The sequence below is a fragment of the Labrus bergylta genome, chromosome 21 (assembly GCF_963930695.1).
Source record: "Labrus bergylta chromosome 21, fLabBer1.1, whole genome shotgun sequence".
In the NCBI taxonomy this organism is placed as follows: domain Eukaryota; kingdom Metazoa; phylum Chordata; class Actinopteri; order Labriformes; family Labridae; genus Labrus; species Labrus bergylta.
The window spans coordinates 20840677-20865488 of record NC_089215.1 but is presented as its reverse complement, the minus strand read 5'-3'; the positions used below and the strand labels follow the sequence as shown (position 1 = coordinate 20865488).

The following is a 24812-nucleotide window of genomic DNA, read 5'->3' as shown; positions in this document are numbered from 1 at the left end:
TTGTTACGCGTAAAGGAACATTTTTATTTTATTTAAGGAGCATTTTTTCCCATGTTTGCTTCCTCGGTTTGGGACCTGATCTATGGTAGTGCTCCGCTTGGTTTGATTTGTAGCAGAAGTTCTCTGACAGAAAGCAGGAAGGTCATTTTGTCTGGCTCTAGACCCTCAGAGGCTCACAGATGAATGCCTCTGTCCTCTTTACCTGACTTCCTGCAAACCTTAAAATCATTAGGGCTGCTTTTTAATTAAGCTCACATTCATGCCCTAGCGCTTATACACACACACACATTGTGCACAGCTGCAACAGGCGCCCGACCTGGCACAGCGGAGCAGCTGCACTGCTGTTAAGTACAAACGGGTCAGTGGGGGAAGGCCATGGTAGCTTATAGCCAAATGGCTGTGTGGCAAGAACATACAACTGTGCACACACAGACACAAACAAGAAGCCTGCATGAACTCACAAACTCTTAAAAGCAAGGAAATAAGCTGGTGTTTATTATGCTGCACACTAAACCCTCCTCTTTTCTGTTCATGTTCACTTATTTTGCTTCAACAGCCTACTTGAAAGAAAATAAAGTCAGTAGTTACATTTCAGCTAAATTACAGTTGCTGTGTCTTCATACACCTGAATGCTGATTAAGAATTTGTAACAGAGCGGACTTTAGCTTCTTAGCAAGCAGAGCCGCATCAGCCCCACCCCCTATGAGGAGTTTGCTCATGTTGTTTTTCTCTTAATTGTCCTCCTCTGGTGCGCAGCAGATGCTGGCTGTGTGTACGAGCCGAGAGAGACAGACGGACAGAAAGAGAGAGGCTGTGTTCCTGTGGGAATATGTTTGTGTTGATTGGTGTATGAGTCGTGAGTGTGGGTGTTACCTCCACTGACATTTAAATAATTGCCTTTAGCGTTTCACCGGAAGCGTAATATCAGTCGTGTGTGTGTGTGTGTGTGTGTGTGTGTGTGTGTGTGTGTGTGTGGCATCACAGGACTTGAGGAGAATATCTCTCTCTCTCTGACACTAGAAGAGTGTGTAATGGAAAGAAGAAAGAGAGATAGAGAGAGAGAAGCAGTGAATCATCTCTGATGGCACAGACTGACCTCATGCTGCTCTTTTGTTTAAGATTTCTTAAAGAAACTGCATTTGTGCTTCACATGGGATACATTTAAAACAGACAAGCGGACAAACAAGTGTACAAAATTAATTAAGCAAAGCTCATCTGCTTCACATTCTGTTACTTTTTTTTTTTTAAATCCGGAGAAGTCGAGCATCTTAGCAAACTTTTCTCAAACATCATAATGTGCCTATGTGGTGGTGCAGTTGTATTATTGCAGGCAAAGTTCAGTTTTCCATTTGTCTGTTTTAAGGTGTATAACAGCTACAGTTACAAAGACAACGATTTATGGATTCATCAGAATTTACAAGCAAATACATTTATTATCAGGCAGGGTCTGAAAACAAATATATTTACATATATATGATGTACCTGTGGACCATGTGGATGTACATGATTGGTTTTCTTTATGTATTTTTTATTTTATTTTTTCCTTTCTTTGAATTTCTCACACGGACACATACACTTCTATATTCAAACTGATGATTTGTTTAAGGGACTGAAAATGGGATGTTAGATTATTAAGACTCCAGTAGAATAAGATCTAAGCTGCTATACCCAGACGTATTGTTTTGTGCACACATCTAACACACACATAGCCTGCAAGAGCAAAACAATGAAGAGCACTACTGAGATCTTACAGTGATTGATGTAAGAGAAGCTTAGAATTAATAGGAACAGATGAGATGGAAAAACACACTGGTGCTCCATGCATTTTCTTTGCGTCTTCATTTAGGGCTCTGTGTGTGTGTGTGTTTCAGCATGTGTGTGCGATTCTGTTAACCATGCATGTTACATTGTTCAAAGCCAGTGTGAATAATGTGCTAATGGAGGAGCCTGAACATATGCCGCCACAGCTCGTTCTCCACTGAGCGATGCCCCGTCCTCCCCAATGATTGATTGAATCGGAGGGGTTCATTAACAGATAGCAGCTTCTTGAATAAATGCAGTCGTTAGCTTTATTGTGGTTTGGTTATTCTGAAATATACCAGCTAATAAAGCCTTTGTCTTTATTCAGATAGTTATTGTTTTTTTTCTCAAAGGAGTAAGAAAAGCTTTATTTTCTGATTCTTTAAAAGTCTCCCCGTGAATGTACTTTTTGTTTTTGACGTTTGTTATTGATCTGCCTCAAGTCTTTCTATAAGCTCGGAGCGCCGATAGTCTAGCAGTTCTGTAATGTGCCCCATGTGCAGAGGCTGTCATCCTTGTTGCAGCAGCTGTGGGTTTGAATCCGTCCTCGGCCCTTTGCTGCATGTCATCTCCTACTCTCTCTCCTGTCAGCATTTCCTGTCTCTCTTCAGCTGGCCTACCCAATAAAGGAAAAAAAGTATTTCTATATGCTTTAGCTATCTCTACTGAATCAAAGCTCAAACCCCCATTATTATTCATCTTTAAAAAAAGGACCTGTGTCCCCCTATTTCAAGAGTCAACTACTTTTTCATCACTAAATGATGTGCCATGGAGGACTGAAAGTGTGCAGATCACAGCAAGTGATTTCACTGACTCCTTTGTCCTTTTATTGATGGTGTGCTGTAAGTAAAATCCATTGTAGTCTTTGAAAACCTGAAGGAGTCAAAGTTGACTTTTTCCCAAAGTAAAATAACATCAGTAAAAATGCATCTTTTTTCTCTCTCTGACTTCAAAGGTGCTGCAGCACATCCTGAATCCAGCTTTCCTGCACAGCTTTGAGAAAGGGGAAGGGGAGCAGCTGCTCGGACCGCCAAACCCTGAGGGAGACAATCCTGAGAGCATTACCAGTGTCTTCATCACAAAGGTACACGCACACGCACACGCACACGCACACGCACACACACACACACACACACACACGTGCACTCACATGCATTCTTTTCACTCGTCTCAACATCTCTCTTTCCATTCAGCCTGCTTCATCCGGCCCCCTTTGTTGATTACTCACCAGCTTTGTCTCCCCATCCATCTCTCTAATTTCATTACCTGGTGCACTTCCTCTCATAATGTCTTATCAGTCAGCACATCTCCATACTCTCAGTCATCATCAACTACATCCCACTTAGTCTGATTCTTCCTCTCTCATGTCCTCCAAACTTCTAGGTCATTTAATTGTAGTCTTTCTACCTCTTTCCTCTTCTTTTTTCCTTCCAACCATCTTTGTCTTCTCTACATCGTGCCCCCACAGGTCCCCCTCTCTCCATCACGTTTCATTCATCAGGCTAAACTATAATTCCTGGTGTAAATGTCACCGTGTGACCAAGCTAAAGGTCAGCGTGTTTGTTTGTGCTGTGGCAGATCTCATCACTGACTAACACCAGTACTAATGGCTGCTAATGGCTTCCTTTCCAGTCTGGTTAAAACACGCTTCCTCACTCACCTCGCTCCCTCTGTGTGCTCTCTTCCAATCCTTACCTCTCCAGGGAACTCGCATGGTGATGGCTATTCTGAATTGAAAACAGCTTTTCATGTAATCAATTTCTGATATGTGACAGTATAGTATACGCTGTTGTGCAGTGTCAATGAATGGAAGTAAACCTTAGCCAGAACTGCAATTCTGGTTGGCCAGCAGATAAATATGATACTCAAAAGAGTTTTTATCTTCCTTCTTTACGCTTTTGATTTGCAGAAATAATCAAAGTCTTCTAATGACTTCTGCTGGCTTACATTACAGCTGCACCACTGACTGTTTATGAAAATGAGCCAAGTGTCTCCACTTTGACTTTCTACTTATCGTACCAAAGTGACACCAAAACATCCCCCATCCGCTAACCAAAACACAAGTTTAACAGTCTACAGCAGAACAGATTCATGTGTCCATTTGAAGCAGAGTCCAGTGACTCATATGTTTGTGTTTGTAAGCGCCACAGGAGCCGCACTCATCCACAGAGCTGTAAAACATGCTAGTTCACACCTTTACATCAAATAACGTGTTAAATAGAAACTTCCCAGGAAAGGGGACTCGTACAAAATAAGTTACTATCACGATTGAACAGGGTTTGAGAGAATTTAATTTAACATCATCAATCAATTTCAATCAATTTTTATTTGTATAGCGTCAACTCATAACAAGTGTTATCTCGAGACACTTTACAAAAAGCAGGTAAAAGACCATACTCATTGTTATGTTACAAAAAGCAGGTAAAAGACCTTACTCATTTCTATGTTACAAAGACCTGGTCTATCCATCATGAGCACTTTAGCAAAGCAGCAAAAGTTACAGTGGTAAGAAAAAACTGTCTTATTAAAGGGCAAAAATCTTCGGCCGGATCCCTGGCTCATGATGAAACAGCCTTCACAGGACTAGGCTGCACCGGGCTTGGAAAGGGATAGGGGGAGAAAAGGGATAAAATGCAGGAAGAGGGATAGGGAGCAAGGGGGTGGGTATTACATGAATTAGTAATTTTAAAGTCCAATCCATGTCTCATCTGGCAACATGGAGGAGTCGGCGGTTATGACCTATACTGCAGGCCGTCAATAGGGGGAGCGCCATACTTTTTGGCTTCACTTTCAGGGAGCTGTTATGTTATCCATCTTCTTCTACAATCAGTGAGCTGCATAAAAAATAATATGTATTTGTTTAATGCACAAAACATCTCAACACCATAGATAGTGGTGTGATTTTATTGACCAACAGTTTGCACATTAATAATTCCAGAGCCGTTCTATGGATAGCCAAAAAAAACTATGTGTGTGCGTCTTTAATCAACTCATGTTTGACCCCACATCTCTCCTGTCCATCTCAAAGGTTCTGGATCCAGAGAAGCAGGCTGACCTCCTGGACTCGCTGCGGATCTGCCTGCTGCAGTTCTCCACCCTGCTGGTGGAGCACGCACCCCACCACATCCACGACAACAACAAGTCACGCAACAGCAAGCTGCGGCGCCTCATGACCTTCGCTTGGCCATGCCTCCTGCCCAAAGCCTGTGTGGACCCGGCCTGCAAATACAGTGGTCACTTACTCCTGGCCCACATCATCGCAAAGTTTGCCATTCATAAGAAGATCGTCCTGCAGGTGAGGATGCAAAGACAGACAACAGACATATTAAGTAGTTTGTATGGGGTCCTTTAAGGTCTTTGAAGAGTTATAGACTTATTGTTAAACACAGTTTAATACTGATGCATCTGTTTGACCTACAAAAGCAAAAAGGACCATCAGCCTAAGGTAAGTATATCATAGTTATTCTTTGTCTGTCACCACTGTCATTGAGTTAGATTATGATCAAGTGTGCACAGTTTACAGATTGAAAAATCCTTTGTGTGCAAGTTCCACAGTGAGGAGTATGTAAGCCACTTGAAAGGAAGCAGCTGTTAATGTTTTTCATGGACTACTACATTTTGCTTGTACAGCACAGGATCAACAAAGAGAAAAGCCATACAGCTTAGTCGACGGCGGCTGCTTCAAAAGGAAATGGAAAGAAATGGAAGGCAACAATCTCATTGGAAAAATCTCATCCTTTTTTTGTTTTCTTCTGTCTGCAGGTCTTCCATAGTCTGCTGAAGGCCCACACCATGGAGGCCCGGGCCATCGTGCGGCAGGCCATGGCCATCCTGACCCCAGCTGTTCCAGCCCGAATGGAGGATGGCCACCAGATGCTGACCCACTGGACTCGTAAAATCATTGTGGAGGAGGGCCACACTGTACCGCAGCTGGTCCACATACTGCATCTCATTGTACAGCACTTCAGGGTGAGCAAATAATCACAAGACCCTCTGTCAGCCACTGTTGAATGCATTAAGCTACAGAGTTTTCATACAGGCTGGGTAGGGATGAGGGAATGGTAACAAATGAGACAGAACATGACGTCAGATTCTGGCCACGTCTCGTTCAGAGTTTCAGGAAACAAAGTCCGGGGATTAGGCCAACAACAGTGTATCTTGTGTTTAAAAAACATTGCCTTGGTTTAGGATATACATCCAACATTCTAACAATATATGCATGTATTTAAATGTGAATCAGCATAATAGATCTCCTGTAAGGATAATTCATCAATGAGTATCAAATATCAGCATTTTGATGATTATCAATCAATCAATCTTTATTTGTATAGCACGTTACATACAACAATGTATCACAGTGCTTTTACATCAACATAAATCAAACAGCAACAACATGACTCCCTCCCCCGACCCCTACCCCACAATCCAAAAACTAAGGTAAAATAACTGGATAAAAACAGGTACTGAGGAAACGCTATCATGACGCATCATGTGGAAACTCAGGAGGTTAAAAATGTAATAAAACTAGATAAAATAAGAATCAGTTAAAAGCTAAAGACTGAAAAGGTAGGTCTTGAGTTTGCTTTTTAAAAAAAAGCCCTCAGGTGTGTTCCGCCCTCAGGTCTCCAGGTAAATTGTTCCACAGACGGGGGGCCATTGTAATAAAAAGATGCCTCACCGTCGATTTGAGTTTTTTAGGATTATATTCTAAAACGGGGTGAACTAACACTCCACGACCGTTTCTCACACCTGCTAGCTTCCTGCTCAGTGTGACTTAGGTAACCGCAGGGAACCACATGGGGGGGAGAACAGTTGAGAAGCTATTTTTGACTGATTATTTGAGTGCCCTGAATTACATGATGCCTCTTAACCAGTCCTCGGGGGGGAATGGAGCATCATCTTAAAAAGAGTGGGATTATCAAATTTGTGCTTTTTAAAGTTTTTATGATACAAGTTAGTTAACACAATTTGAGTTTCATATTGACAGTAGTCCTGATGGGGATGATGTGCCCTGTTAAATCATGTTGTAAAAAGCTGGATCATTCATCACTGGGCAGAGGAGAAGATGGTACCTGCCTGCTGCCTGTAATGGCTTTAATGTAGATACATATCTCGACAAAATCTCCTCAGCAGAGTCAAAGAGCAACCCTGTGTGTTCACAAGTCTGCACCAGCAAAGGATCATTGGCCTTTATGTTCTTCATTCTCTCCAAACTTCTTGGAGACTTTGTGCCCTCTCGTCTCTTCAGCCGATGCTCACCGCCTCGCCGGTCAGAAGGCTCCCGTCTTTAAGCAGAAGAGTGACATTTCCCTCAGCTCCCCTCTCTATCTCACTGACAGGCTGCTCTCACTGGGCCAGATGACTAATCTAATGTAATCACATCAGCATAATTACACTGGGGAGAAGATAATGACAGACAGATGAGCGACTTGGTGTGTGTGCGTGTGTGTGTGTGTGTGTGTGCCTGATAAAGAAATAGAGATTGCGTGCGTGTTTGTCTGTGTGCACACGTGATGGACAGGGCTTAGCCACTCTGTCATTAAGGAGCTGTGAAGCCCCCGCTCGATCGGCTATAATTACCCTCAAAGTGAGAAGCTTTAATATTCTTTGACACAGGCAACAGCCCTCAGATAGACATCTCATCTCTTGCTCTTTTGTCGGCGTGCGCCTGTGTGTTCGAGAGTCCCAGTTCAGTTCGCGGCGCGGCTAAGTGACTCTTGAGTGTGACGCTGGAGAGTGTGAATTCTCAGGGCTAAGTGTGTGTCATCATGTCCTTGAGAGTAAGTGGAAATACGACTTCTGAGTTTGCCACTTGTGACTCTAGGTATCGAAGTGATTGAGTACTCTGGTGGAGCTTTGCATGTGGCATAACTTAAAAATCTAGTTCCAAGGATCAGTCGTTGAGCAAAAATAAGATGCACTTAATTATTTTTTAAGCATTCTTTTTTTTCAACTCTTTATTTAAATTTCTTAATATAGTGACAAACAATGGTAGATGACACTGATAAATAATGAGTCTGAAGCATTGTGTCAGTAAGCCCACACCCACCCAGCTCAAGTCAGAGACTTGTGACTCAGACACACACATCACATTGAAAGTGATTTTATGTGCCATTTGATTGCTTATTTTGCTGCCTTAAACTGTCAATTATCCACTGAGCCATGTAAACTGACCACAGAGTGTCCTTCCTCACGACAAATCCATCTTGCTGCAACATATTTGAAATCACAAAGTTGGGCACAAGGGCAAGAATTGGCCCTTAGCATGGATGCAGCTACTACTGTAGATACATAGACTGACCTCACGTCTCATATTTTAATTATAGAGTAGATTGTCTTCATAATATTGCCTCATCCTTCAGACTGTCATTCTTTTTCCACTCCTACAAACTTAAATTCTGCATCTGTTTTTTTAAAAGAAGAGAAGGAGGCTAAGAGTTGTGAATTTTCTATTTTTTAGAAGTAAAGCATACAAAACAACAGGCTTCAAGCTAGCAACATTGCCAGCTAATATTTTGAAAGCATCGTTCTTTATCTCCTCTTAGAATTGCTGCAAAGTCCTCTCCTAAACTTCATATTTTCAATACCAAACATGGATGTTTTTTTGTGGGAACAAGATGTGTTCGATGACTTGTAGACATTTTTCATTTCTATAATCACATGACATTTATTTCAAATCTTTGTTTTCGTACTTGGGTCTCTTCTCCAGGTGTACTACCCCGTGCGTCATCACCTTGTGCAGCACATGATCAGCGCGATGCAGCGTCTGGGCTTCACCCCCAGTGTGACCATCGAGCAAAGGAAACTGGCTGTGGACCTGGCCGAGGTGGTCATCAAATGGGAGTTACAGAGGATTAAAGACCAGCAGGTGTGTTCATGGACTGCCATAAATACACACACACATGCATCACATCAACATCTAGGCAAAAGAGGCTGTCTAAGCTAAATAGCTAAACAGTTTTAACTTGAATTGACATAACCGTGCTACTAGATTATGTCTTGTGCCAGGGGTCATCAACTACATTTGTACAAGGGCCAGCTTTTTTCTTGACAGACACTGTGGGGGCGGGACAATATAATATGCTTGGACAAAAGTCAGACGGGAAATCAAATTTGTCCGATTAACCTAATGCAAGTATTTCAGCCTTGTGTATTTTTATGTTAATTGTTGAATCACCCGAGATCATTTATATTCTGGGGGCCCGATGTGGCCTGCAGGGCTGCCAGTTGATGCTCACTGACCTATGCTCTGTATTAAGGAGGTTTTCTTTGGATTGCTCCCAATAGAGCATCTTATTATTTCAGAAGAAAAAGACCCATCCATAAATACTTCCCTCACAGCCCTCTAAGAATTGGTCATGATCCCTGATAGTTTATGCATACTTCGTACAAACTTTTCTTATGTTGCTCATTTGTGTCTTCTTCAACCCTTCTTCTTCTCTTCTCCTTTTTTTTGTGTGTGTGTGTGTGTATCAGCCGGAGTCTGAGGCTGAAGTAGCGACAGGCGGTGAGGGGACCAGTGCGGGTGCTGTGAAAAGAGGACTCTCTCTGGAAGCCGCTGCCACTGCTGCCGGACAAGATGTCAAGAGGTTCCGCACGGCAACAGGAGCTGCATCCACGGTATAAGCCTTGTCCCGCATCACTCAGTATCCACATGTTTTCTATTACACCCACAAATGTTCCTATTATTCAAAGATATGCTTATTGTTTCTGTTTCTCGCTTTTCTTGATGATTGCAAAACAGTCTGAAAGATACTCTGATCAAACAGTCATTTTTACATCCTTCTGAAACTAAATTTGCCTACAGGAGAGAACAAGACGGTTGTTGATGCCTCAATCCATTTTTCTAAAAAAGAATCTCAGCTTCACATCTGTTTCATCTTCAGTCCCACTGTGATCTGTTGTTTTTGCAATTTCAAAACTTGATGAGATGCCTTTGTTGCAAGTTGTGCCTGTTCAAAATCTAAGTGAAAGTGTCTGATTAACACAATGATCATTCTCTGGTACATAAAAAAAAAAAGTAAATATTGAGAGGGACAATTTTCTTGACTTTATAAATAATTTGCTGTTAGCTCGTTATCATGGGCCTACAGGTTTTGCTTGCCCTCGAATGATAGTGCCAAATTGCATCTGCAGTACGGGCGCCACAGTGGACTGACTGAGGGGCTGTGTTTTGTAGTTCAGACAGTCATGATTGGGGACATAAAGTTGTATCTATTTGCCTCACTTATTGTAAAATAAATAAACGTATCATAATTAGAGCCTGACCGATTAATGGGCCAGCCGATAATATCGGCCGATATTAGCATATCAGCAATTCTCTGTCACCAGCAGAGTGTGCTATATGGATTACAACAAGCATCATCACCCTCCTGAGTGTGAAGCGTTGATGCACTTACATGAACAGTTACTTTCCAGTTGGGTGGCCATCTTGTCTTCATTCTAAATCTTTTCCACAAGTGTTTGATAACTGCATTTGAGCGGTAAACGTAGCAAATGTGTGTATCTAAATCTATGTATCTGTACAGATAGATCTAAGAAAGATATCGTCCGATATATCAGTATCAGATTTTTTTCTTTCACCAATAAGGATATCGGCCCAAAAAATCTCATATCAGTCAGGCCCTAATCAAAATACAGTCTTTATTCACGTATACATTAAAATTCAAAGAACATCAGTAGAGTAACCACCTCAGTAGTCAGTACACACGAGTCCAAAGTTTTTGTAATACAATTTCCTGTACCAAAATGCACCTTTATTTGAAGGTAAAGAATTGTAGGTGTCTTTCTCTGCAGCATTCTGTGAATGAAAACACACTGTGCATTTTTACATTGTTTAGTTTCTCTAATGTGTTGAAAATGATTCTTCTACTTAAACAACAAAAGTGCTAGTGCTTACAGAAAGTCCCACAGCTTTAGTTTAAGTATTCATGACCATCTTATTTTCATCCTCTTCTACCTGATGACAGCAGAAAAATGCAGACGTAGTATATGTTTGTGCTTGAGCCAAGATACTGTTATTGTTCATAACGTTGTCATTATTTTTTATCAGTAAATAATAGGTGCAGTCTGTTTTCTTTTTAACTTTCTCTCCAAACGACGGAGTCTTTGCAGAGTTTGCAAAGCTGTCACAGAGTTATGAAGATTTTAAAGTTTTTGCTACGAGATGTGAAAAAAACCCTGGTTGTTAGTAGGATCTCTCTCTTCTCTGTATTCAAACAGAAACAATCTGATTTATTTAAAAATGGTTTATTGATGTTTTTTTGTGTTTTTAGGTGTTCGGACGTAGCCAGTCCATGCCAGGAACAGAGACCATGCTCACCAAGCCGGTGGAGAAACAACATACGGACACAGTGGTCAACTTCCTCATCAGGATTGCATGCCAGGTAACACCTCCACTGCAAGTTCCACCCAAACACAGCACTCCATCTCTCACTAACACTCAGACACACTGAGTACAGTTCTGCCATCCACAGTGCCTGCCAGGTAGCACGCACGTATCCTTAACCCCCTTCAGAGGTGAAGGTAGGACACGCCTGGTGGCTGTCCTGAACACAACCACTAACACACACTCACTCAGTCCTTTTATGTGTGTCCTCCTAACACAGCTGTCCCTCGCTCTGGTGGCAGGGATGACCTTGATTACGGGCCTGAAATAGACTGTCGAGATATCCCCTCACCTTGACTCTCCGTTCCTTCTTTTTCATGCCGGCCTCCATTCTCACTGTTCATCCAACCATCTCTGTTGAATTTCACCTTCTCGGATCACTAGCTGCTCACAGAAGAGACTAGAAAACATGGTCCTTTCTTTGTGTTCCTCCTGATTACACTGTATTGTTACATTTAATTGATCCCTGTAGAAATCAGTGAATCAATTAGCTGGCCTCAGTGGGGTTACTATTAACCACAAGGACACCACACCCAAAATGAAACATGGTGAAAGTCCTTTTTCAAGAAGCTCTATTGCCTATAGCAGTGGTTCCCAAAGTGGGGGTCGTAAGACACTTGGAGGGGGTTTCGAGATGCCTTCCAAAAACAAATTTGAAATTTCTTGCAATAGCATATTTTACCCATTGTTGTGAAAAAGTCCATTAGTGAGATTTGTGCTGAAATGAACGTCAAACATTTGACTGTAACAATGTAGGTATCAGTTGTGCTCTTTGTTTTATTTTGTGTAATTATTTTAAGGATCTGCTGTATTCTTTAGTGCTGTTCTTATGCCAGTGTTTGGATAGGCCTATTGGTGCGTGCAGCTTTGGGCAACGTTCAATTTTTAATATTTCGGGGACCCCTGGTCTATGGTATAATGTCAATAATACCAACATTTCTCCTTTTCTTTTTTTTGCAGGTGAATGACAGCACCAACGTGGCGGGGTCTCCAGGCGAGCTGCTGTCCCGTCGCTGTGTTAGTCTGATGAAGTCCGCCCTCAGGCCTGAGATGTGGCCTCGCGCTGAGCTCAAGCTCCAGTGGTTTGACAAGCTGCTTATGACAGTGGTAAGATTTCATCAGCTTTCAGAATGACTTCAAACATGCCTTCATGCTTAATGTAGCTCCGCTTAAGCTTGTTAAGTGGCATTTTTCATGTTAAAGTGGCCATCCATACTTTGTGTCTTCTTTTGCAATTCCCAGAAACCACTTTGTCAATCACAAACATAACTGCTTGGATTTTACATTTATAACTATAAAAGTGGCAGTAAGTAACATGAACATTTCAATGTCCTGTCTCCTCAGTTACTTTGTATCACTCTGCTAAGCCCCGCCCACTATATGAGTCACAAAACATGCAAGCACAACCGCTGTCACTGCAAACTGTTCCGGTCAGGGGGTTATGTTGGACTCAGAGGACAGAAACACTGACAGGTGATCAATATACTTCCCAAAGAAATACCGACTTGTGTGTGCTGCACAGCCATTGTGTTTGTCAGCACCAACGGGGCGGGGAGAGAGAGAGAGCGATTGAGACAGAGTGGGAGACACAATTCACTTAGAAGACAGATGATGCTAGTTTTTTTACAGAGACGCTGTGATTAGCTAGTAATATGCAAGCTTACCCTGACTGGTTTGTAGTCCGATTGAAACAACCCCAGCCCATGTGGATGAGGATTCTGGAAAATTAAAATTATGAAGCATTTTCAGAGCAATACTGCAAGCAAAGAAAGACACATTTTAGTCTTGACTCTGCATTATCTGAAGTGTCTCTCTCTGCTGCTCCTGTTCATCCACAACCTTGTTAGCAAAGATTTGTGAAAATTGTCAGGGGGGGAAGTTTAAGAAGAATGGGAGCAACATTTAATAGCCGATATTATAAAACATAATGATTCTGGATCCCTTTGGATGTTACTGAAATGACTCGATCATGTCCATAGTTGTATTGTTTTAATGTCTTTTTCTATGAGGATTATAGCCTCCATACATCATATGTGGTGTGTAACACTACCGCTGGGACATACAGCGCCCCCCCAAAATTCATCTATTTTAACTACAATTCTAATTGGGTAATGTTGCCTACTGTAGTTTTAACTTCCAAACACACTCTGGCTAATCTTTTCCAAACGTAGATGCAAACTAGAAATATTAAAACAATTTTTGTTTGCATGAGGATTTTGTAGATTCTCATCCCAGAAAGTTCTGCTGACGTTTATATCATGAACAGTATTTTGGGCAAACAACTTTAAATAAAATGAAAAAAACCGTAAGGATAAATAATGTATCTTTGGAGTTTGCCTTCCAACAGACTGCAGAAGTTTCCTGTCCATGCTGTCCAAGTCTGTCCTATGTGTTTGCTCTAACTGAGTCCTTTGTCCCTTATCAGTTATACATGAAGTGAGGCGCAGACTACCATAATGACAAAATAATGACAATGGGAGATAACAGGAGACTATCCGGGTTGGCCTGCCCCCCCCCTCCCTCCCCACAAACACACACACACACACACACACGCGCGCACACGCACACACGCACACACGCACACACGCACACACACTCTTCTTCATCCTTTCCTTCTGTATCGCCCCACTGTGCCTCTCTGAATCTCTCCTCGCCTTTTCCCTCTGTGTCTCTTGCCACCGTTTCCTCCTCTCATCTCTAACTTTTCTTTTCAGGCTCTTATCGCATTCTTTCTTCTGTGTCTCTCTTTTAATCTGTTGTTCCTCTCCTTCTCTCATCATCTCTCTCTGGTCTGATTCGGCGCGACGGTTCAGACAAGGTTATCACCGTTTGCCCGCGATTGTCACGTACTTCCCTTTCTCTCTTTTGGGGATTGCTGCATGAGCCGTGCCTTTGCCTCTCTTGCCTACACCAGACACACACACACACACACACACACACACACACACACACACACACACACACACAACCAATCAGCCTGTCCAGATCCTGTGGGAATAGAGTGATAAACAAGGCTTTATGTGGGTCTTATGCAGATGCACATACACGGGGCCCTCGCCCCCTCGGGAGCATGCTCTACCTGCCCAGCCATCTTCCTCAGACTAAGGAACAATGCTCTAAATCGGATTACATTTCATCATCTCGTTGTAGTAGCATGGCAGTGATTAAGAGTCAGAGGGAGTGGCATGAGAGGGCAGGGGAAGCGGGCAACAATCATCCACATACACGTAAACACCACTATCTACATGGGACCAGATACAAGATCCCATTCTGTTAATACAGTGCCAAATCAATACCCCCCTAATATCTACCAGAAGCCTTATCGCAGGAGTCACCTTGTTCATTAACTGAGATTAGTGCCATGGATCTGTCCCAGATTATCCTCTTGGCCTTGCCATCTTGTAAACCTTGATTGCAATTTAGACAAAATTAGGGAGCCGATGTTGGCCATTGATCTTTAGTTTAGTAGCAATCACATCGGCCCGGTTCATTTTGTGCGAGAAATACCTCTGTGTGTGGAATATTGATCTCTCAGTTGTCTAGAGTTCGTATGGAATAAAAAGTTAAATGATTAATGCATCTGCTAAGGAATTTTGTTCTGCAGTTGTCTCGCTTAGTTTTGAGGAGTAATGCTTAGAGCAAGAAAGAAAAGCCTGCTAGTTTTCTGAGAAGATATTACAGCTATTAAGAAACTAATAATGGTGCTAATAGAATAGAATAGATGTTTATTTCCACCTGCACAGGTACAGGACAGTACAGGTACATTGGAATTCTTGTGTGTTTCTCCCTGAGTCAGCTTCTACAAAAAAGTTAAAATGATGTATAAAATAGAATAGCATTATAAGAAAAAAAGAGTAGAAAAGTACTAAATAAAATAAATAAATAAGTTATAGTAACAGCTAAGTAAATTAAAATACTGTACAGAAGCTATACACTGTATTAAAACAAAGATATAATACAAACAATAACAAAGGGGAACACTGTACAATGAAATGAAATTATAAACATGTTTTCTTGTCTCTACTTTCTACATCTCTTATTGCACCTGAGGTTAATAATTCCTGTGATAAATTTAGTTAATTTCTCAGTTCACCTTTTGTTGTCATTGTTTATCTTTGTAGGAGCAGCCAGCTCAGGCGAACATCTCCAACATCTGCACGGGGCTGGAGATTCTCTGCTTCCTTCTACAAGTGCTGCAGTCCCCCGCCATCCTGGCGCACTTTAAGCCCCTCCAGCGGGGCATCGCTGCATGCATGACCTGCGGCAACACCAAAGTGCTGCGGGCCGTCCACTCCCTGCTTTCCCGTCTCATGAGCATCTTCCCCACTGAGCCCAGTAAGTTGTCTTAGTCAGATCGGCTAAAAAACTCTTGTCTGTTCCCCTTTTTTCATCATTTTTCATTTACCAAAATGTTTGTGATTATTTATTTTTTTGATGAAAAATTGGCTATTTTTCAGTCAAAAGGCATTGATTTAGATTCTCAGCTAGTATTCTTCAAACACTGCTCTCTCATCCTATAGGTACATCAACTGTGGCATCTAAGTACGAGGAGCTGGAGTGTCTCTATGCTGCTGTGGGCAAGGTCATCTATGAAGGACTCACAAACTACGAAAAAGCAACCAGCAACACTAATCCCACACAGCTCTTTGGTAAGACCTTCATCGCTCCCTGTTTCTTCCTCTCATGTATCCCTGTCTGCTCTCCTGTGCTCTGTTACCCTCCCTTTATTGGTCATAAACCCATATACATTTTTTTTTTTTTCACACCTTCACTCATTTCCCGACAAAACCAAGCTAACTCACTCCCTCTTAGCAATTATACCAGTGAGTGGGTCGTTAAAATGCAAGCCGACGGGCCCTGCTGCTCGGGCTAACATCTGCTGTGTTTAAACTGAGGCCACAGTCCAGCGGTTTGGGAAAGGTTGTCTCGGGGAAGAATGCTGCTTTTGGGCCCGCCCTCCCTGTGTGACCATTACTGTTATCCTGCCAGATGTCAGAGCGCATTCATGGAAAAAAAGGGTGCACATTATTTCAAGGAGACTGATGTTTGATTTCTCTCCCTCCTTTTGAAATATACAGCAGCTTTTCAAATAAAGGGCTATCAAAGTACTATCTACAGGAAGCGCTGTCTGATATGTTTTTCATAAATGACAGCTCTTGCTGTTGCCTGCTATTGCAAAGAGAGGTAACACTGACGGCAGATGGATTTTTAACATTTGCCTCATTTCCTGTGAGCACTAACAGTGAGTGAGTGAGTGAGTGAGTGAGTGAGTGAGTGAGTGAGTGACCCCACCCAAAGAGCCACAGCCTCCTTTCAGATACCCTTTCTTTCACCGCCTCATCCTTCAACTTTCCCCTTCGTTGGTCTTCCAGGAACACTGATGATCCTGAAGTCAGCCTGCAGTTACAACGCCAGCTACATCGACCGCCTCATCTCAGTGTTCATGCGCTCGCTGCAAAAGATGGTGCGGGAACACCTGAGCCCGCAGCAGGCCAACCCAGGGGTGACGGAAACCAGCACAGGTAACCTCATAAAATGTAGTGTACAGTACATGAGAAAACCAGTCTGAGCCATAAAAGAAGCATCCATACAAAACCACCGTTTGTACAAATCACAAAATACATGATGTCTATAACATAGAAACAAAGACTGCTGAAGAAAAACAGTGTGATAATCGTTCAGTACCACAATTTTGTATATTTTATGAAAACATAGGATGAATTAAAAAAGATTGCACACACCCATGAAGGGTTCAAAAAACTGTAGACCCTATGGAGAGGTTGTTCTACTGTTATTCTGGTAGTGGAGGATGCCAACCCATTTCCCCTGGAATACATAGTAAAACCATAGACCAGTAGACTCATGTGACTGAGCTGTTTGTTTCAGTGTGCAACCGCAACTTGAGTTTATTATAAATAGTGTTCGATGACAAAAAAGACCTGCAAACGTGTGCGCATTTGGGTGAAACGATGAAGAAAAAAAGAGCACACCATTATAAGTGCTTGACCAATACACCTTCACGCAAAGGGAATAATTACACCTCCATATACAAGCAGATATATATTCACATACAGGTCCCTAGTGACACACAACCATATTCACTCGACCCCAAACCCATAACTACTACCAACCTAGCCCGTCTGATTAATAGAAATGAGTGGATACTAGTCTCTGAGTGCATATAAATGTGTCAACAGAGCAGAATTAAGAGCAGAATAAAAAGGGGGAACCGATTTAAAAAAAAAAAAAAAAAAAAAGTTTGAGAAAGAACACGGTCTCCTTCAGGCACAGTGAAACAGTGGGAGGGTTACGGGATCTGGCTTAAAATGAGGATTAAAATGAATTTACAGTAATTACTTCTTTTTTTCACAAAATGAAGGGTTCACAAAGATGGATATCAACAAATAGTGCTGTTGATGTAAGCCCATTTCAAAGTGTTTTTTAGTTGTTCCTCAGTCAGGCCTGTCTAGCTTTTCTTTTCTCCCAGTAGCTCTCCCTATGTTGCTGGATCATTAAACCCACTTTGGAGTTCACAGCACCTGAGTCACCATTAGAGCTCAGATTTCCCGTCCGACTTTAACTTTCATTTCAGTTGAACTCTTTTCTGCTGTTGGGCTGTCGTTACAGCTGACTCACATTATCAGGAGGACTGGTGTGTGTACTTTCCCCAAAAACCCTGATCCTTACAATGCTGTGTCTGTCTGTGAGATCACTTTTTATCAAACACACTCGCATGGCGACCTTCCACAGACTCCTTCAGAGCTCGGATATCCTGTGTGTCTCAGCAGTACCTGGCTCCACACAAAGACCGTATCAGGACTTCTCTATCAATGGCCTCGGCTATGTCCTTAGAAGCCGTTGCCGTTAGGGGGAGATCCTCCGCACAGATAGTCTGTTTCTCAGGGAGTGTTCCTCAGCTCATGTTTTCTCCTGTATTATCTGAGTCTCTCTCTCTGGATAACCCAAACAGATGGTCACCTTGTGCTGTTTCGCTTCGTTTGAAACAGCACTCTCGGTTTCATGACAAATGATTTGATAATCCCATTTCAATCAGCCAGCAAAGGTTAAGGGAAGAGGTTCACGAGTTCAAGCGTTTTGCGACTGTAAGGTTCCTTGTTAACTTTGTTCTCTGAGCTTGGATTCAGCAGCTCTGTAGAAGTAAAGACAGTACATAATTCCTGCTGCTGCTTCTCAGATGGGAGGTAATGGCTATAAGATGCTATCAGTGCTTTAAATGGGTCCCTAATGACTATATCGGGAAACACAGACATTTACTGTCCAGTAGGCACAGTTATTGTCACTGAAAGCAAAAGGCTTCCTCACCAACAAGGCCCTTTTTCCTATAGATGTTTTATGTCTCACTTATCTCCAAAGCTTTACTGAAGTCGTTCAACTCTTATGTATTGAAAATGTGTAGAAGAAAACCTACGACCACCTCCATGAATCACTCGACTAGCAGATGCTGAATTGATGATTTTGCAGGCCAACTTGATTTTTAGATGGCAAAAACACAGGCAAAGAATCCTATATGATTTTTAATGTAAACTGGGAAGTAAAGCTCATTTAACCATATGTATAACAAAGCTCAGATGATGTTTTTACACAATTTTCATCCAAAAATTCCAATCGCCATTTATCCAAACATTGCAAATATTTGACTCCTCCCCCTCCTTCCTCTGACATTTTAATTCTCTGTTCTCCTAGTGACCAGTGAGCTGGTTATGCTGAGTCTCGACCTGGTGAAGACACGACTGTCCGTCATGAGCATGGAGATGAGGAAGAACTTCATCCAGGTCATCCTCACCTCTCTGATCGAGAAGTCGCCTGACCCCAAAATCCTCCGCGCCGTCGTCAAAATCGTGGAGGAGTGGGTGAAGAACAACTCTCCCATGGCTGCCAATCAGGTAAGAAGGAGGCTCGGGGAGAGCGTTCAGAAAGTTTCACTCTTTACAAATATAATCAACACACACGGAAATGTGTGATTCAGCAGATCACTGCATTATTTATTTGGTGTGAATTAGAAAACTGAATCAGCAATGTACATTTTACAATTTTGTTAAAACTTTGGGCAAACGACAAGCAAAGCGCATTTCCTCTTTTCAGAAAGTCAAACATTATCATACCACCCACAAAGGTGTCTTTATAATCTTTAAAGCTGTAGAATAAGAAAAAGCAGAGAGATGTAATAAGAGAAAATACATTTGAGTTGTACATGTATTTTATTTTCTCCCAAATTCCTTTCCTCTCTTTAAACTTCCTAATATGTCTCTCCTTTCTATCCCGAACCCCTCTATTCCCTCCTCTGTCCAGATGCCCAACATCCGCGAGAAGTCCATCTTGCTGGTGAAGATGATGACCTACATTGAGAAGCGCTTTCCAGATGAACTTGAGTTAAACGCCCAGTTCTTGGACCTCGTTAATTACGTCTACAGGTAATTACTGCCATTCATCACATGGCCAAATGGCCGTGCCACCGCCTGCCTTGCTGCCCTTGCATCCATCTTAACGGGAGGGATGAAGGTCGGAGGGGGTGGGGGGGGGTTAGTCGGGGAAAGTCGCAGGAAGTTGTGAGAAGGAATGATGGAAAATTGGAGATGAGGAAGGAGAACTACCGGGTATACCTTTCCTTTTTTTTTTATTTAATTGAGGGAAGAAGAGAAACGTGATCATGGTAGTTCCATTTACATTTCAATAATCTGTTTGTACATGGAAACAGAGTGCTCATTGATAAAAAAATTAGAGAACTTCAGATAGGAAAAAGGAAGGATTGTGTGGGATTTTGCAGAAGGGGTCAGATAACTAGCAGGTTGTGATAAAGCAGCAGGATTTTTCACAGGCCTACAGTGGTGTCAGGACTCTTGACAGGACACACAGCAGGTGAGGACCAGAGGGGAAAGACTGTCTCACTGCCCACTATCCATCAAACCACAGCTCTCTTTTGTCTTCCTGTCTCCCACACATACACATTTAATCAGCCAAATGTAGCCCGCATCCCTCCAGCCCATCTGCTCCTCATGCCAAAAGATTTAAAAACGAGCATTAGAGCCGTGATGGACAGCGCGTAATGAGAATGAAATGATAAAGCAGCTGTGCTTGAACAATGTGTGATTAGGAGAAGAGCACAAATAGGGAACAATGTGCAGCTGTGGAGGCCTTGGCCGCATTGTCGCTTTTATCCCACCTTCCCTCTCACCTTCTGTTGTGTGAAATATAACCCACGCTGCTTGTTCACTGCAGAAGGATGATGTAGAAATGAGGATTATTGTTATTGAAGTGTCTAATGCTTCACCGTCTCCACATGAAAAACGCTTAATTTCACCTAACATTCAGCATTAACTGCCGTCTCCTCACACTTCAGTGATCTTCAGTGTTCTGTGATGCAGCTGTTTAACGTCACTTTTTGTGTTGTGATACATTTAGTATCTCACCTGCTTGCCATATTTGTAAATAACCCCCCCCGAGTCATCATTTGTGTTCTGCATATTAGTAGCATGCAAATGTGCAAAATAAGAACAAATGGAGCTGTGGAGAGAAAAAAAAATATCTGACAGTATTCTTAAGATTATTAATGATCTAACATTTTGAATTTAAGAAAGTAAAGACAGGAATGAAGCATGTCTGAGCTTTAAAATGAAAACAGTCTGATTCCTTGTTTAAACAATAATAACTATGGAGGCTCTAAGTGCATCTTTACTAAATTATCTCTGCTTAATTTACCTTAGTCGTGTTGGCAATGACAGTATGACATGTCGGGGTCTGGTATGAAGCAATGATTAGCCTGTTGATTTCCAGATCAACTGAAAATGATCCCGTTATCAAGAGAAAACAAGCTTTATTATTTCCAGATAATGAACGTAATTGATGTGTTATAATGTTATCAATAGACATCAGCCTTTTTTTTTTATCGGCTCCCAATCACATCTCTGATAACAGATGTTCCAAGTATCATCAACAATACCCTTCATAAATCATTGAGCTAAACTAAAGGGGAGCCAGTTTGTCAAATACAAATGCATGTTTTGTCCATCACATTATTCAGGGATGAGAGCCTTTCAGGAAGTGACATCACATCCAAGTTGGAGCCGGCCTTCCTCTCAGGGCTTCGGTGCAGCCAGCCGCTGATCAGAGCTAAGTTCTTTGAGGTGTTCGACGCCTCAATGAAGCGACGTGTTTATGAGAGGCTGCTCTACATCTGCTGCTCTCAGAACTGGGAAGCCATGGGCAGCCACTTCTGGATCAAACAGTGCATTGAGGTAAACAAGACAGAGCCTTTATACCCTTTTAGACAGCAGTAAAAAAGAATATTGTTGACTCATAAGACACGTCTTCTTTCTGTCTCAGTGAGCTTCTTGTCATGCCCGTCACTCGTCATGTCGTTTACTGTCACTGATCTTTTGTGTGTGTGTGTTTGTTTGTCTTAGCTGCTGCTGGCAGTGTGTGAACGAAACACCATCATCGGCACCAGCTGCCAAGGATCCATGCTGCCGTCTATCACCAACGTCATCAACCTAGCTGACAGCCATGACCGCGCCGCCTTCGCCATGGCGACGCATGTCAAGCAGGAGCCGCGTGAGAGGGAGAACAGTGAGACCAAGGAGGAGGTGGGACACGCGCACACACACATCTCGACGCATCAAGAGACATGCACTCTCACATAATTGAGCACATTATCACATTAGGCATGAGCGACAAACTTTGGTGCTAAGATTAAAGCCTTGTTTTTTTTTCCAACTCTCCCCTGTTACTTAGAAACCTTTAACGTCTGATGCCAAAAATGATTTATCTCCAACAGTGAGACTAAATGTCAAAGCTCTCTTTAAAGACGGTTGTTTCTTCTCTTCCTTCATGTTCTTCCTGCAGGATGTGGAGATAGACATAGAGTTGGCACCAGGAGACCAGACTGCCATCCCCAAGAGTAAAGAGCAGTCTGAGAGAGATGCGGGCAACCAGCTGCACATGCTCACAAACCGCCATGACAAGTTTCTTGACTCACTACGGGAGGTCAAGGTAGGTTTGAGAACTCCTTAAAGTTAGTCTGCAAAGTGGAAGTAATAGAAATGTAGTGTTTGAGTTTTTTAGACTTTTAGTGTAGAAGTTTTTTTATGATCAAAAGTCCTGCTGATTTTTTTATTCCAGCTGTAACATCAGGAAGCGATTCTGACCCAGGATATTAGTGGGAAACAATTAACCACCCAGTATGATAGTGCATCAGCAGTAGTCTTGAGCCCTGAAGACAGGGATTAAGAAGCAGTTGCCTCGTCGAGTCAGCAGCTGACATTGTGCTTTGCTTTGTGTTAGACCGGGGCCCTCCTGAACGCTCTGGTCCAGCTCTGTCACATCTCCACTCCGCTGGCCGAGAGGACCTGGGTCCAGCTCTTCCCTCGTCTCTGGAAGATCCTCTCTGACAGGCAGCAGCACGTGAGTAGAACTCGGAGACCTCTATGTAGATACAACGAGAGCAAAGATGCACTAGTTACATAACTTCCCCTTTACATAAAGTGTGTTTAAGTGTCGCTGCGAGTACAACATAGAGGTGCAGATGGTTGAGGTTAAATGTATAACCAAGACATCAAACTTGTAAAGATTGTAAATGATCAATAAGTGAAGAGAAATGCTTAATTTTTGGTAATTTTACTGAAGATGTATCAGTTAAAAGTATGGAAATATTATAAAGTCAAAAAAGTTGGTTAATGGTTGAATAGCTCTACATGTGTGTAGACATAGATCTGCAAATATTAAGGCCAATTTGGGAATGCATACATAGTTCTTCACAGCTGAAAAGCAATTTTTTTCAGAGCTGAATAGTCACACACAATGCTTTTCAAATGGCTGTCTCTATACATGTGACTTCTGCACAAAGGTGTGGTGAGGGTTTGTTTGCCCTGAGCTTAGGCTCACAGGCTTTACCATAGCTCGCTAAATAGTAAATCACAGATTTCTTAAAATTCATGATAATGACACTATGAGGGATAAAGGTAATATGGACCCACTGAGAACTGAGGCACGAGTAAATTCTGATTCATTGTGTCTTGCAAGTAGTTGAAAGCCTGTTCAAAGCATGCTGGGATACCTAGCGATGCACACCAGGCTGGTGGTGAAACATTTGAGGATCTATGCATGGAGTCTGTGTACACGTTGGTAGAACTATTTACGCATTTACAAACAGCTTTGCACCAAAAATGTGCCCTTAACCAAAGCATCAACTTTAAGTGAATAAAATCTAACATAATGATCAGTGCTTTAAAAAAAACTTGCGACACTTGTTAGGAAGTTCCTGTCAGTGTCCTAAATATGATAATATCAGTAATATTCAGAGATAAACATTTATTTCTACTCCCCAGCTCCAGTATTTTTGACTTGCACATCTGCCTTTTTTGTTCTCACTGTGTGGAAACACACACACATTCTCGTCTACTCCCTGTATCTATTTCTGTATCCCATCAGTGACGCTCGCAAACAGACAGCGACTCTGACCTTGGCCACCTCGTTCATGTCCCAAAATATGCAATTTCTACCAAATGAGGACAGATTTATTTATGCTAAATATGGAAAGGAGAAGACTGAGTGCAGAAAGCTGTAATGAGTTTAATGAAGCCGATGCATAGGGAGTATATGAGACTTGTTGAAAGGCTTTGATTTGGAGTGATTGAACTCTTAAAGATAAAGTCGATCGAAAGATGGCTTCAAAATAATCACGTTCTCATAAAAGGCTTGAAGTCACTGAGATGTCACAAGTGCTTACTCTGATGTCTGCTTCCCTGTCAGCATTTCATCCCAATATTACAGCGTATCAATTTCTGTTCAAAACTGAGCGATTACTACTGCGCAGGCTTTCTAGCCGAGGCCTGATTATGACATGGGAATGACAGAAAATATATTCTTCTTAGGAAGGAATTAACTTCCATTCACATTATTGGCCTTCTCCACCACCAACCTCATTTAAGTCACCATCAAGGCACTTAATTATTCCATGCTGTCAACGGGCAGCGAAAATTATATTCATTACCACTGCATCATTTATTTCTGAGTGTGTGTCAGTCATGATTATCAGAGCATTAACCCCGCTGTCACACTTTTCTGTTGGTTTTCAAAGAGGCTGTGATTGCAGAAAGTGCCAAAGTCCAGTTAAAACAAGCAAATAAAGATAAAGTACTAAATACTTTTGGTTTTATTCAAAATGTGTGAATATGATTGAGATAAATGATTTTAATGACTTTCATTATTAAAGCTCCTGTGGGAAGTTTTTCGCTGGTTATGAAACAGACTGAAATTGATATTGATGCTTCCATACGAGCTACAAAAGCAACAAGATTGATCATTTCTTATAGCTATTTTTGATGCCTGTAACCACTAAGGCGTTAGACAAAGTTAAACAGAGCATTCTGCAAGAACAGACTTTGTTTACATTTTTCTCAGAAAAATCTCAGATTTTTTCTCAGAAAACAGAACTTACACATAGGGACGTTAGGGAGAAGATCAGCAAAGAGATGAGAGGTGCTGCTTTGTCCACAGGGGGCTCCAAAATCCACAAAAATCATTTTAAAGTAGATTGCCAATCTTACAATGACATCAATTATGTTTCCTGTGGTCTTATTACAAAGCACACATAAAGGCTGCAAACAAC

The 24812-nt window shown here is 42.0% G+C and overlaps 1 protein-coding gene across 2 annotated transcripts in view; it reads left to right on the top strand.

Moving 5' to 3' along the window:
- Positions 1 to 24812, top strand: part of trrap (transformation/transcription domain-associated protein) — an 86032-nt gene that overhangs the window by 24056 nt on the left and 37164 nt on the right. For both annotated transcript variants that reach the window (XM_029281565.2, XM_029281564.2), the window contains 16 exons: positions 2756 to 2884; positions 4829 to 5095; positions 5563 to 5769; positions 8510 to 8668; positions 9277 to 9420; positions 11076 to 11186; positions 12149 to 12295; positions 15310 to 15523; positions 15709 to 15837; positions 16561 to 16710; positions 18893 to 19092; positions 19499 to 19620; positions 21228 to 21441; positions 21610 to 21789; positions 22049 to 22195; positions 22487 to 22606. In XM_029281565.2, coding sequence (XP_029137398.1) covers positions 2756 to 2884; positions 4829 to 5095; positions 5563 to 5769; positions 8510 to 8668; positions 9277 to 9420; positions 11076 to 11186; positions 12149 to 12295; positions 15310 to 15523; positions 15709 to 15837; positions 16561 to 16710; positions 18893 to 19092; positions 19499 to 19620; positions 21228 to 21441; positions 21610 to 21789; positions 22049 to 22195; positions 22487 to 22606 — 2640 coding nt within the window. The remainder of the gene's footprint in view (positions 1 to 2755; positions 2885 to 4828; positions 5096 to 5562; positions 5770 to 8509; positions 8669 to 9276; positions 9421 to 11075; positions 11187 to 12148; positions 12296 to 15309; positions 15524 to 15708; positions 15838 to 16560; positions 16711 to 18892; positions 19093 to 19498; positions 19621 to 21227; positions 21442 to 21609; positions 21790 to 22048; positions 22196 to 22486; positions 22607 to 24812) is intronic.